The sequence below is a fragment of the Anolis carolinensis genome, chromosome 5 (genome assembly GCF_035594765.1).
Source record: "Anolis carolinensis isolate JA03-04 chromosome 5, rAnoCar3.1.pri, whole genome shotgun sequence".
In the NCBI taxonomy this organism is placed as follows: domain Eukaryota; kingdom Metazoa; phylum Chordata; class Lepidosauria; order Squamata; family Dactyloidae; genus Anolis; species Anolis carolinensis.
Window position 1 is genome coordinate 137,099,778 of NC_085845.1, and position 14,465 is coordinate 137,114,242.

Sequence of the window (14,465 nt, forward strand, 5' to 3'; positions counted from 1 at the left end):
CTACTTTTTCTGTCAAATTTGTTGTAAGACATGATGTTTTGGTGCTTAATTTGTAAAATCATAACCTAATTAGATAAAGTTCAAAGGAAGTACTTGTATAATGAATTCTGTTACTCAGAGACAGTCAACTATTAAAGGCATATTTTACCTGTGTATGTGTACTAGAGCCCACAGTGGGCTCCCACCATGACAGGAAATCAGACCATTCCCAGTTTCACAGCTCCCTCCCTCCTTAAATCAAAAGCTAAAATGAAAGGGGGAAATGCCATCTTACCTTGACTGAAAAGTGCTTCTTTTTGGGTGCATACAACACAACACCAGTTGAATGGATGAATGCTCTCAGAGGTGTTAGAGATGTCACTAGGACATATACTTTGATGATGACTGAAAGGTCTTGGATTTTAAAGGCTCCTTTATTGTCAACTTCAATTGGTATTTGATGCCTGGAAAATAACAACAAAATGATATAACACTGTTGATTCATCTAAAAGGAAAGGGTTTCTTTATTTTGGTAACATCAGGAACTCAAAGAGCATGCTTTATTTGTCTTTCAGGGTCAAATACATTGAATTTTCTAGCTAACCTCATATACCATGGAGCAGGTAAACCTTAAAAAATGAGAAATGGAGGAAAACTGGTAGACAAGGAAAGAATTAAGAAGTATTTATCTCTGAAAATGTCCCCCACAATCCCACCATGAGTATCACAAGGGAATGAAAATATCCTTGTGCAGTGAATATAACATCTAATTTCACCTACAGCACTTATATTGTTAAGCAGATAAAATAATTCTCTTACTGCTGAGCCTTCTTGATGGGCTGATAAAACATTTGGGTCAAACGTGTCCCTTCATAGTTGTCCTGGGGCTTCACGGTATGAAGAGGTACGATATTTGATTCTGGGCAAGCAGGGAGGGCAATTGGAAGGTGTAAACCTAGAAAGACATCAAGATGAGGAGTGGAAAGTAAAATTAGAAGATGAAGAAGTAGTGGGTGCCTTTCTTCTTCAGAACTGCAATGAAACTGTTGTTCCTCTTCTTCCTATTCATCCTCCCCGTTTACTTTTGTCCATCCTACCTAATTTCATAGGCCGACACAATGGGATTCTATTCAGGAAGTTATTGGATCCAAACCTGTTTAGCTTATTTCAAATTGGGCAGGAGCTAGGTATTCTGGAGCTGGATCGACATTGCCATATAATGCATTTTAACTGCACCGAACTGCATTACACTGATCTACATTGACCATATAATGGAGTGCAAAATTAACTCAGCCTAAGATCTCTCTTATGCAAATTATTTTATCCATAGAAGATCCATGTACAACAATGGTTCCCAACCTGTGGTTCGTGTAAGTACTAAAATATGATTCGTGGCCTCACCGTTACTACATTGTTGAAACGAGAGCAACTGGTCTCGCAAAATCATCTTATAGTGCTGTTCCTGGGGTTATTTGGGGTGCTGATTCAGAAAATTGCATTGGATATTTATTTATTTATTTACAGTATTTATATTCTGCCCTTCTCACCCCGAAGAGGACTCGGGGCGGATCACATTGTACACATATAAGGCAAACATTCAATGCCATATGACCTAGAACAGAGACAGAGACAGACACAGAGGCAATTTAAACCTTCTCCAGCTTCCAGCTTCCTGAGGGTATGCTTGATTCCGGCCACAGGGCGAGCAGCTGCTTCATCATCCACTGCAACGGCAACTTCCTCATTCCAGCGGCGGCTGGATGATTTTTATGGTGTCGTAAATTAGCCTCCCCACATATAAGTGGTACCTAAATTTCCTACTTGATAGATGCAACTATGTTTCGGGTTGCTTAGGTCAGCAACAGGCAGGGGCTATATTTTATTTTTAATTGTTGGGTGCTCACCCCAACACGGGCTAGTCTCGAACTCATGACCTCTTGGTCAGAGTGATTTATTGCAGCTGGCTGCTAACCAGCCTGCGCCACAGCCCGGCTGATAGACCACATCAGCTCTAGATTACTAAATATGGTTTTCTGTGGGCGAGCAGATGGCGATTGCTGGATAGCATACATTCTGTATCAGAAACTAGAGCTGATGTGGTCTATTCAATGCAATTTTCTGAATCAGCATCCCAAATAACCAAACCGAATCTAAAGTTGACCAGAATCTGATTCGTAACCCTTCTGGTACTAATGTTGGAGAGTGGTCTCTGGTCAAAGTGGTCCCTGGTCAAAAAAAAAAGGTTGGAAATCACTGATGGACAAGATCCTATTGGTTTGCTGAAAGATCATACATTTCCACCAGCATGTTTTTTTTAAAAAATAATGTTGAGTATTCCTTATCTGAAATGCTAAGGACCAGAAGTGTTGTGTATTTTGGATTTTTTAAAATTGTTTCGAAGCTGTAATTTGGTGAGGCATCAGCACTCTTTGACAGAGAAGGCTAAAGACCTTTTAAAATTACAAATCCCAGGATTCCATAGCAGTGAGGCATTATCATTTGGAAAAAAAAATGAACAAATTCCTATGCACACTGCACATGTCTTATTTGTAGTACAAAACCCCCCAACAACAATCATTTATTTATTTATTTATTTGCTAAATTTATACTCCACTCTCTCTCACCCCAAAGGGCATTCAGAGCGGCTTACAAGTTGTATGTACATACAATATATTATATTATTAGCATAGCACAATATTAGCATTATATATTACTATATTGTACTATACCACTGTACCATATTATTATTAGTAATATTACATTTAATATATAATATATAATTAATATTATTATATTATATAATATTATTACATTGTATTAATATTATTATTAGCCACCCTGAGTCCCCTACTGGGTGGGAAGGGCGGGGTAGAAATACCGTAATAAATAAATATTATATTGTATTACATTATAATATTATTATCAATATTATATGTATACACAATATATTATATTATTACTATAGCACAATATCAGTAAATGAATGAACAATACAATATTTAAAAATAAAAACAATTTTAACCAATATAAACCTATCAGGATTTCAATGGGAAGTGTGGGCCTGCTTCTGCCCAATGAGATAGTCAAGTTAAGTAGGATTGTTGTTGTTGTGTGCCTTCAAGTCATTTCAGACTTTTGGCAAGCCTAAGCCTAAAACTGAGGGCGGGGGCCGAGTAAATGACCTTGGAGGGCCGCGTCCGGCCCCCGGGCCTTAGTTTGGGGACCCCTGGTGTAGAAGATGCACCTTATCTCCTATTTCTTTCTGTTGAACGTAGTATAGCTTTCCAAATTGCATGAAATGGTGGGCTATGGGGTTTAATGATAGTATCTGTGTGATTGCAGTCAGCTAATAAAGTGAAGTTAAACAGTTATGCGAGGACAAGGTTTTCAACATAGTTTTAATAGCTTCCTTTCTAGAAATTCATATTATCCGTAGTAATACAAAAGCAATTCTATGATGAAACAGGCCGGCAGGGGGTGTTGTCTTCCTTTCCTTTCCCCACTGTTTTGTCACAAAGCCTTTTTTGTTCATATGTGGCATGGCCTTTATTAACTACAGCAAAGGCCATTTTTAGATATGTCCAAATGCTTATTGCAAGGGAGAAGTCAGGCTGTTCCTATTATTCCCAGATCTCATTACTTAGCATGAGACTACACAGGGCCGGAGCTTATTAAGTGAAGAGTAAACTTGTCGTCTTTTAAACAGATATACTTCTTTTTAATATGGCAAGCTAAAATCATAACTGTAGCATTTCATTCTGCATATCTCTCTGTGCTGTATGTATCTGAAGATGTGGGCTTGTATCAATGACATGTAAGATCCCGCTCATTGACATACTGTTTCCTTGCACTTTATTTCCCCCCTATCTACCCTAATCCAAAGTATCTCAGAAAACGTTCTGACACTTGTCAAGGCACTTTATTAGAGGTCCTGATACTATGTACTTTTGACCTGATCATCCCCATTTTATCTATGGATGATCATGTTTGTTTTTTATTGCCTTCCCCAATTGGTTACAATTGTGTTTTTATATTTTGTATTTTCTTCTTCTTTTTTTTAATCTGAATGTTCTGTTTGATATTGTGTTTATTGGTTTATCTGTTATATCTTGTTTGTGTTTGGGCTTGGCCTCATGTTAGCTGCCCCGAGTCCCTTTGGGGAGATGGTGGTGGGATAGAAAAATAAAATAAAATAAAGGCCGGGCTGTTGCGAAGGCTGGTTAGCAGCCAGCTGCAACAAATCACTCTGACCAAGAGGTCATGAGTTTGAGGCCAGCCCGTGCCTGTGTCTGTCTCTGTCTCTGTTATATGTTATGGCATTGAATGTTTGCCTTATATGTGTGCAGTGTGATCTGCCCTGAGTCCCCTTCAGGGTGAGAAGGACGGAATATAAATACTGTAAATAAATAAATTATTATTATTATTATTATTATTATTATTATTATTATTATTATTATCCACAAGAGCTCGTGCTAAAATAAAAACCAGTTAAAGGTGCAGCTGCATTCATTTTTCACCCCCTTCCTCCTTTTTATGCAGGATTTGTAATGACAATATGAGAATAATCCTTTTGTGTCAAAAAGACATATGGTTCATAATGAAAACATGTAAGAATATATAGACGATAATTTATGGTTGTTTGATATCACTTTAGCCACATGTCTCCATTCTGCAGAATTCTGTTGGTAAATATACACTGTAGAATTAATACAGTTTGACACTACAGTAGAGTCTCACTTATCAAAGCTAAACAGGCCGACAGAAGCTTGGATAAGCGAATATCTTGGATAATAAGGAGGGATTAAGGAAAAGCCAATTAAACATCAAATTAGGTTATGATTTTACAAATTAAGCACCAAAACTTCATGTTATATAACAAATTTGACAGAAAAAGTAGTTCAATACGCAGTAATGTTATGTTGTAATTACTGTATTTATGAATTTAGCACCAAAATATCACAATATATTGAAAACGTTGACTATAAAAATGGCTTGGATTATCCAGAGGCTTGGATAAGTGAGACTCTACTGTACTTCAACTGCCATGGCTCAATTATATGAGGTCATGGGTATTGTAGTTTTACAAGTCTGTAGCCTTATCTCCCAAATAGTGCTTGTGCCTTACCAAACTACAAATCGCAGAATTCCATAGTATTGAGTCATAACAGTTAAAGTGGCGTTGAACTAGATTAATTCTACAGCGTAGATAGTACACCTTTAAAGAAAAAGGAACTGCTTTGAGAATGAACTATTTGTAGCCTCAGAAAGTAGATTGCATTAACCTTATAGTGTAGCACTTTGCTATATAGATTACCAGATTACACATAACTATATAATGTAAATACACTTTTAGTCACAATGGTGTGATCATAGTTTAGTCTGATTACATTCTTCCTGAGATTAGATTCTATCACATCTTGTCCCAACCATCATCTTTTATGCAGATTCAAAAGTAAGATCCATTGATACTTTCCAACTAGACTGAATTGCAGCTTCAGCCATCATAATAATTTGCTGTTGATATTATCCAAGATTATGTTTTAAAGTATGAGTAAAAATTACTAGAGATTGAAAACACTTTTTAAGATAAACTGAGGCTACGACAATAAAGACGAGTAAATGAAACTGGATGTGTTAGTTATGAATAAAATCATACTGAACATTATATGATGGAAATGTTTTATACTGTACCATTTGGCTAGCAGAGGGGGCTTGTTTAGTCAAAGGATAAGGGAAGCACATTGTTCAGTAAGTGAATTGAATGAGAATCACTGCAAAACTACATTCCACACACAGCAAATATGTTACCCCATCAAGTTCAATAAGTGCAATAAAACCAAGTGAAAGAAAATGCAGCAATCAAATGACTGCAAGGGAGACAGTAGAGATCAAGTACAATACCAGCAATCTTTGGATCTGTGACAGAGATACTGTATGATTTCTGGAAGAGCAGAAAACTTCCTTAATGTTTCTATGTGCAATTCCAGTTGATGGTACTGGAGTACATTAAGTGGCTGATGGTAAGATGGGAAGATTCCAGGGTCCATCCAGACAGGCCTTAAAACTGAGACCTGTCTCGGTTTTACCAGAAGTGTCCAAACGACGTCTCCGGTAAAACCAAATTAATTCGGAACAAAGCAGTGTTTCCCTGCTTTGCTCCAAATTAAACACTTTGTGGTCCAAATCTTATGTAAGATCCAGGTCTTACCAGGTGTGGGCCCTGTATGGATTGGGCTCAGGGATCGGCCCAATCCACACAGCCATCTCAGAGCCTGAAAAACAGAGCAGGCACCCGCCATTTTCCCCCTATACCCCAGGTTTAAGTCATGTCTGGAAGCGCCCCCAGGCACCATCTGGCTGTAATTTTGGAGCTGGTAAAAGAAAGAGCTGTTGTGTCCCAGGCCCCATCTACACTGCCATACAATCCAGTGTAGACTCATATAATCTAGTTCAAAGCATCATATAATCTGGAATCAGAAACTGGATTATATGACAGTGCAGATCCATCCCCAGTCTTCCAGTGAGTACATCTGATAGGTTTGTGCACATGTTGGGAATGGTGAGTGTTGCAAAAGAAGGAACTGGATACCTTCTTCTACACGACCTTGAAAGTACATAAAATGGCATTGCATAATACATACTATGTCAACATATGTTACCAATAGGATTCAAGACACTATTATATAGTAGCATATGAAATAGAAATCCAAATAAAGTTTTGTGATATAATAACTCTGTACCAGAGTTGTAGACTGTACGGTCCATGGGCAACATGCAGTCCCTACACCAGAGGTGTCAAACTTGTGGCCCTCCAGATATTTGGGCCTCCAATTCCCAGAATCGCTTGCCAGTTTGTCCAGGAATTCTGGAAGCTGAAGTCCAAACCCCCTAGATGCAGGCCCATAGCCAGGATTTTGATTGGGGGGAGGGGGCTGAGTCTGAGTGAGAGAGGATCTACCCTAGCAAATCTTTTGTATTGTTATCCCAATACCCTCATGCATATGGGCTATATTGAGCATGGTGATCAGATCATGATAGGGTTATTTAAACATAACAGTTTAAATAATACCAGTAAGGCCTTCTCACGGACCACCCTGAGAATTTCGGGGGGGGGGGGGGCTGAAGCCCCTCAAGCCCCCCCCCCCCCCCCGGGCTACATGCCTGCCTGGATGGCTACAAGTTTGACACCACAACCCTACACCTTTTCCTTTGTACCCAGATTTGGACATCAACTCCATACCGACACTGAGATTGTCCAATTGCTCAAATTCACAAAGGTCAGTTATGAAAGAAATGATATTACCATAACTCTAAAATTGCTTATCAATATAATATTCAGTATTATCATCAATGCTGTATTATATACTATATTTATTTGTTGATATGAAAATTAAATTATAATTAAAGTTAAATTTTAAAGGTTGTTTGCATATAAATTTGATAGGTACTCAAGAACAAGTAGTTTGAAATTTTATAAGTAATTTTTAATATAAAAACAAAAAAAATGAATCGAATGGTCATCAATTTTTAATCTATGTTTCATGTTCAAAACTCCACCAAGCTCCACCTCTTTACCTTTTGCCATACTCCTTGGGCGTGTGATTCTAACCAACCTACCCAGTCTCCAGCCCGAGTAGAAGTTGCCCAATCTTGTACTTTAGAGAAAAAACCATGTAAGAAGCTGCTAATGCACCATTGATAGAAATCAATATGCAGAAGATACAACAGTCTTATGATGCCAGTTTGGCTGTTTTCTACCACCAATGTGGGCACAGATAAAACTTTTAAGCATACATTGAGCAAAGATTTGACTGCCTTTGTTTTATGTATCAGGTCTTCTATAAATAGTTCAAGATGTTTATCTAGATCTGCCAACTGAGAATAATGCTTCATGCATCTGATAAAGCATTTTCAGCCTCCAGCTCAGTGAAGCTTATGATACATTAATTAGGTTCATCTTTAAGGAATCACAAGATTCTTTGTTTTTCATACTATTGCATATTTTCTGCTTTCTGTTTGGATGAACCTGATAAAATGTGGGTGGAACATAAGACTGCAGTAGAGAGAGAAGATATGAAATGGGAAACATCTGAAACACTCCTAGCACCCCTGCCCACTCCCCCACGTGCCTTGTACACTGTGTATATGCCTGAATGTCTATGGACCTCATCACAAAGATCCATGGATTTGCCATGCATCGTGGCAAATCCATTAGGTCCTGGCGGGGGGCATGGAAAGCCTGCTGCTCCACGCCCTGCATCCCGTGACTTAATGATGACCACATTACATGCAGGAAGTGTCACCACCCAGCTTCCTCCCATTGTCCAGAAGGCAACATGGGAAGATTCCCATGTTGCTGCGGTGGCAGTATATGCCGCTTCCTCTTCCCGGAAATACACGTAAAGAGGCAGTCCAACAGCGAGGCCAAGTAGGCGGCTGCCGTTGACGCACACCAGGGGGGGCGCACTCGAGGTGCCCCTGTTAAAACTTGGTGCTGCTGTGACCCGGTCGTCGCCCACCACCACCTCTATTAGATTTTTCTGCGGCAGAACCCGCTGCGCATGCGCGAAATAGTCTCATCACCCCAAATGGCCGATGGAAGCCTTCATCGCATGTGCAGGGGGTCACTCGCTCGCGTGCGTGGTGACGTAAGGCACGCTGCGTGCCTTATGTCACCGTGCAAGCGAGCGACCCTCTGCGCATGCGCGGAAGGGTCCCATTGTCTATTTTGGGCGATGGGACCCTTCCGCGCGTGCGCAGTGAGTCTATCGCTTGCGTGGCACGGGTAAGGCACCCAAGCCGCCCGTCCACGCGAGCAATGGAAGCCCTGCACACAGGAGCCCCATCGGCTGTATGCCTTAAGTCACCGTGCGAACAAACTCCTGCGCATGCACAGAAGAGTCCCATCTGCCATTTTGGCCGATGGGACTCATGCACATGTGCAGAGTTTTACTCGCCTCAGTTGAGGCCTTCTGTGTTCGGCGAGGCGGGAGCCAATGGTTCCGGCCGCTGCCGCCAGTAAGTGCAGGGCCTTTGGGGGGGGCACGGCCACTAGGTTCGCCTACACGGTGAAATTGCCTAGGGCCACTTCTGTACACGTACATCATGTATTGGGCTCTGTCAGAAAAGAGGAGATCAACCGGCATATGATGGGGAAAGTAGTCCATCTAATGAGATCTTAAGATTACCCTATATACTCATATACATAAGTCCAGATATTTAAGGCAAAATTTTTACTCACAAAACCTGGGTCAAATTACCAAGCTCAATGTGAGAACAGTATTAACTCTTATCAATGAAGAACCATACTATTCTTTGAGTAGAGTGGCAAAAGGAAAGAGCTTACTTTGTCCCAGGAGAACATAAAAGAGATACCAACCCCTTCAGCTATTTCCACCATGCTGATGCTTTTGGCCTTTTTGAATGCCTGCATGGAAAAATGGTGGCAACAACCATGAGTGGTTGACTACCTACAATGGCATTAGTGCTTTCCCCACTCTGTGGAATGGGTCACCTTTTCTGTCACCACAACCTAACCTCCATGTCGCAGCAGTCTCCATCCACAACATAGGTCCTACCTGTTGACCATCAGTGATGTTGGTCAGGGTGATAAGGCACCAGGCCCAGTTTTTCATTGAAGCCCCTGAAGGTGCAGCCCTTCCCTATCCAGCCAATGTCAGTGTATGTGACAGCTGACTGGTAGAACCCATGTCATGACCAGAGATCACCAGGACACAAAGGACAAGGGAGGGGGCAGTGACTACCTTCCTGCATCTCTGGGCTGCCTGAGCCTAAGAAACATGAGATGGCAGTGGGGAACGTTGAAGCAGGTTCCATTCCAGAAGTGGCCCAACAGTTCCAACAGGCCTAAATTCAGGGGCTAGTCGGAATTTTGTGCCAGCGTTCAGACTTTCCTTCAACTTTGTCTAATACGGGACAAGGCCATGTTAAGGTGGCCTTGTCCTACATTACTTTGGATCACCTCTGTGCAATGTTTGGCTGCCATGAAGCTGATCCAGTTCTACCCCAATGTAAGTGGACAATGTAGATGTAGCCCCTGTAAAATTACAGTTCACACAATTCCATGATATTGAGCCATGGCAGTTAAAGTGGTGTCAAACTGCATCAATTCGACACCACTTTAACTGCCATGTAGATGAACTCTAACTATTGTTTGTGACAAGATACTATAGTAAATGTAATTCTAGCTCCCTTGTAGTTTCTACTTGTAGTCCGAATAAGAACAGTAAGAATCCACAGTGGCTTACAAAAAAAAACAAGGCTGTCCAAACAACAAAAGAGTGGGTGGAAATACAAAAATGAAGAGGACAAAAATAATTGTTGCTATCTTATTTTGAATTTTCTTTCAGCCACTGCTTCCCTTTAGGAAGTTGAGTGACTTCCTTTGATAACAGTTTGTGTTCTTATGCTTGCCAAAAAATAATCATAGTAATAATAAGGCATATTCTTCTGCATTACTGGACATTTCTTATTCTCAGTTAACAAAATGGTTCTGAATTATCTGTTAAATTCCTAGAGGTTAAAAACCCACCAGTAAATTTGGGAGAGAGCAGCTTACACATTTCATAGTTAAGACAACAGGAAGTGGGAAAAATCTACCCCGCAGAAGGAAAATTTGCTTCTAAAAGAGTTATGAGGAAAAGGTGTCTCAACTGAAGTTTTGTCACCAATCCTTGTTTCCACACCAAGCCAAATTTTCTCAGAATCCAATTATCACAGGGACAGAAAATTAAGTGAAATATTTTGAACAGGGGTACAGACAGCAAAACAAATATCACAGGTGTGTTATCTCTTCCCTATGCTATCCAAAGTTGATAGAGATAGATAGATAGATAGATAGATAGATAGATAGATAGATAGATAGATAGATAGATAGATAGATAGATAGATAGATAGAGGTAACACTTAAAAATGTACCTGTTACAAGTTACATACAAATTCAACTAAAGACCAAACCTACAGAACCTATCTTTTTTGCAGCTTGAGGACTGCCTAAATATACAATTCACGGTTCATGATACACATTCTCCCAATGCTATATTCCTGATCCAAATTACCACCGGTGCCCTATATAATCCATTATAATAATACAACACAAGTCCCCAGTGGTGCAATGGGTTAAACCCTTGCACCGGCAGGACTGCTGGCCAAAAGGTTGGCAGTTTGAATCCAGGGAGAGCGGGTGAGCTCCCTCTGTCAGCTCCAGCTCCCCATGCAGGGACATGAAAGAAGCTTCCCACAGGATGGTAAAACATTAAACATTTGGGCATCTCTTGGGCAATGTCCTTGCAGACAGCCAATTCTCTCACACCAGAAGTGACTTGCAGTTTCTCAAGTCGCTCCTGACACAGAAAAAAAAAAATCATAATTCTTTCAAAACACTCATTAGACATTAATTTTATCAAACAACGATGGAGGATAGTGTGGGGAAGAAAAATGAGAAAGAAAAATATTCATATATAAGTTAACTTTAAACTTCAGGTCCCAACTGAATAATTTAGCTGTTTGTTGAGTAAGCCAAATCCACAATGTTCATTGGGACCTCTGGCAAGAAACAGCACAAAGTAAGTTAAAACCAGTTTTATGAAGCATATCATTTAGAAAAAACTCTTCTAGCTAAATTATCTAGTTACAAACTGCTGATCTTTCCTCCCAGCAATATTCCTCAATTCAGCAACTGTTTTCTAGATGATGGCTGCATATTTTATCAATTGAAAAAGACAGCTTCAAAAATGAGAGAAAAATTGAAGGTATAAAGAGGTATAAAGACATGTACTGTTTTTTTCAGGAGTAGATGCATGTGTCAAAATAACAATATATTTTCTATTTTACAGCATCAGTGGGACTAGATATTCATGTGTAGTCTGTTATATTATTCCATGTGGCTTTTATATTATTCCACAGTAAAAATAACAGCTCATGATCCAATACAGCTGACCTCCACAATGACATCTGTTCTCTGCAACATTTGACATAGCAGGCTTTTAAAGTAAAAGGCCATGTTTCTAGGATTCCTCAGAGAAATTAAAATTATCTTCCCCTCATATGGTTTGTCTTATCAACTATCAAAACAAAACAAAAATCATAATTCCTCTTGTTGCTTTTAAAAAGAACCTAAATCAGGGTTGGGTCACATGCAATATTATTAACATAGTTGAGACAACTGTCCAGTTTGGCAGAAGATAATATTTCAGTATGATTCAGTGTCCTAAAGGCAAATGTTAACCACATTATGAGTCATATCAGGAAAAAAAAATGATGTTCTTACTTTTAGGTTTGTTCTTGTTTTTTATATACAATAGATTCATCCAAATTAGCCCAACATTTCAGGGGAAACTACATGGTAATCATTAAGTTGTAGAGGACCAGTGGCTAGAAACCTGGAGATACATATGCATCAGCATTGTAGTTCTAATATTACGCCATAAATCCCGGCCTGACTCCTCCAGTCCTCATTTACTGGAAGCAACCATTAGATTCAATGGGGAGCTGTTCCCCTGCTGCTTAAGAAGCAGCTGACAACTGTTTCCACCTCCCATGAATGATTTCTGTTGCAGGAAGTAGAAGTAAGATCCCTGTTGAATTTTTCCCTAGTACAAGAGATCATTCACACGAGGGGCGGAAACCAGCCAGCTACTTCCCAATAGACAGGGAAACTGACCCCCATTGTTTGCAGCAGCTGCTACCCAATACGTAGGGATTGTGAATATTTAACGGTCATGAGTGCATAACTCTAGGAGCACATCTACATTGACCACCTAATGTGGATTGAAGGCATCTTGAAAATGTGCTGTTTAAATGAAGCAAGGCATGAACACATGTAGCAACATGAACTAAAGGTTTTTAATTGGAAAAAAACACAATCTGGATATATGCCAAAGTGAAGTCCATAATGTACATCAGCATGCGTAGGTGAAACCACATTGCATGGTGAAATCTATTAAGGGACAGGCGCTCAGGATCTCTGTACATGCTCATGAGGAAAGGGATTTTTAAAAATCCCAAATTCTCCAAGGCTATGGATTCTAGAACCAAGTTAGAGTTGACCTGTCCAATGTATATAAACACTATCCAGGTCTTGACCCAATTTCAGGGCTTAATCTGTGACCAGTTCAAGATTCAAATAACTTCCTGCCATCTTCTGTGGTCAGTGTAAATGTGTCCTAGGGTTACACATTCATAACTGCCATAGAGAATTATCTTTTTTAATCTCTCTCATTACTGAGATGATATTTTACTGTATTTTACAGAAGAAATTGCATTTTTCTGGTATCTGTGAGAATTAATGGAGAGTGGAATATAATGTTTCAAAATGAACTAAAATTAAATATTGAATCTAAACTAGAGCTAAGCCAATATCTATGCATCTAAGCTTACAACATCTTTATAGTATTAACATCTACATGATATTTATTTGTGCATTTTTATGCTAGGTCATTCTGATGGGTTTTCCAATTAAGTGATTTCCATTCGGCATGATATATATATATATATGTGTGTGTGTGTGAATTAGTCATACATTTTAGAATAGTGGATGGACAATAAAAATTGGTTTTACCTTTGTTTTTAAAGAAATGACAGAATGAGCAAATAAAATAAACAGAGAAAAAATATTTATTTCTCCAGGCATAATTCTAATAAGCTTACGCATACCATTCAAATTATCGACTGAATAAGCTGATTGTTCTGAAGCAGAGCTTTATCATTTTTCATGGTTTTCAAAGTGGTTGGTATAGAAAACCAGAAAAACCTCCAGCAAGGGATAAAACACACAATCCTTCAGACACTAATAGGATATAAGCTTCCAAAAACTCCAAAACAGTATTGGCTTCTCTGGACCTCAAAAAAAGAGTACTGTAAAATGAAGATACTGCAATAAGCTATTTCCTAGCTGTTTCTTCTTATAGAAAATGCATGACCTCATTGTTAGCATCTCCCCCCCCCCTCCCAGTGTTTAGCATAATAAGATTGTACAGTCCCTAAACCAATTTTCTGGGACCTAAACTTATTCTGAGTAAATATATTTAGAACCAGGTTATAAAGAGCATTAGAAAAGCAATGCATTTCCTATATATTGTGCAGAAGACAGAATGCATATTACACAGATTTCCATTTTCTTTGGGAGATTGCTTTTCAGATAGGAAATTTGATGGATCTGATAAGACGAAGGAAGAAACATCTGCTTTAATATGACCAGAACCAAGTCTATGAATTGTTATGACTGATAATTATTCCATCTGTATGTATTCTCAGAGGGTGGGTGTTTGTGTAATCCAAATACTACTTTCTGTGTACCAGTAGGCTTGTGGGAATCTGGGTGCATCTTGACAGGTTAGAAAAGGCGATGCTGATCCAGAGTGGGGTGCTCTGGATCAGCATTGCCAAAGGCTACATTCCACACTCCTGACTTGCCTTAGGGTTGGTGGGAGCTGTACTGCATACCCCAACAGCTAGATGGTGGCTGC

General features: G+C 39.5%; 1 protein-coding gene across 4 annotated transcripts in view; it reads right to left on the bottom strand.

The window, feature by feature from the left end:
- cped1 (cadherin like and PC-esterase domain containing 1) overlaps nt 1–14,465 on the bottom strand; it is a 163,451-nt gene that overhangs the window by 101,541 nt on the left and 47,445 nt on the right. For all 4 annotated transcript variants that reach the window (XM_062982353.1, XM_062982354.1, XM_062982355.1 and 1 more), the window contains 2 exons: nt 799–934; nt 275–443 (listed from right to left, as the gene is read on the bottom strand). In XM_062982353.1, coding sequence (XP_062838423.1) covers nt 275–443; nt 799–934 — 305 coding nt within the window. The remainder of the gene's footprint in view (nt 1–274; nt 444–798; nt 935–14,465) is intronic.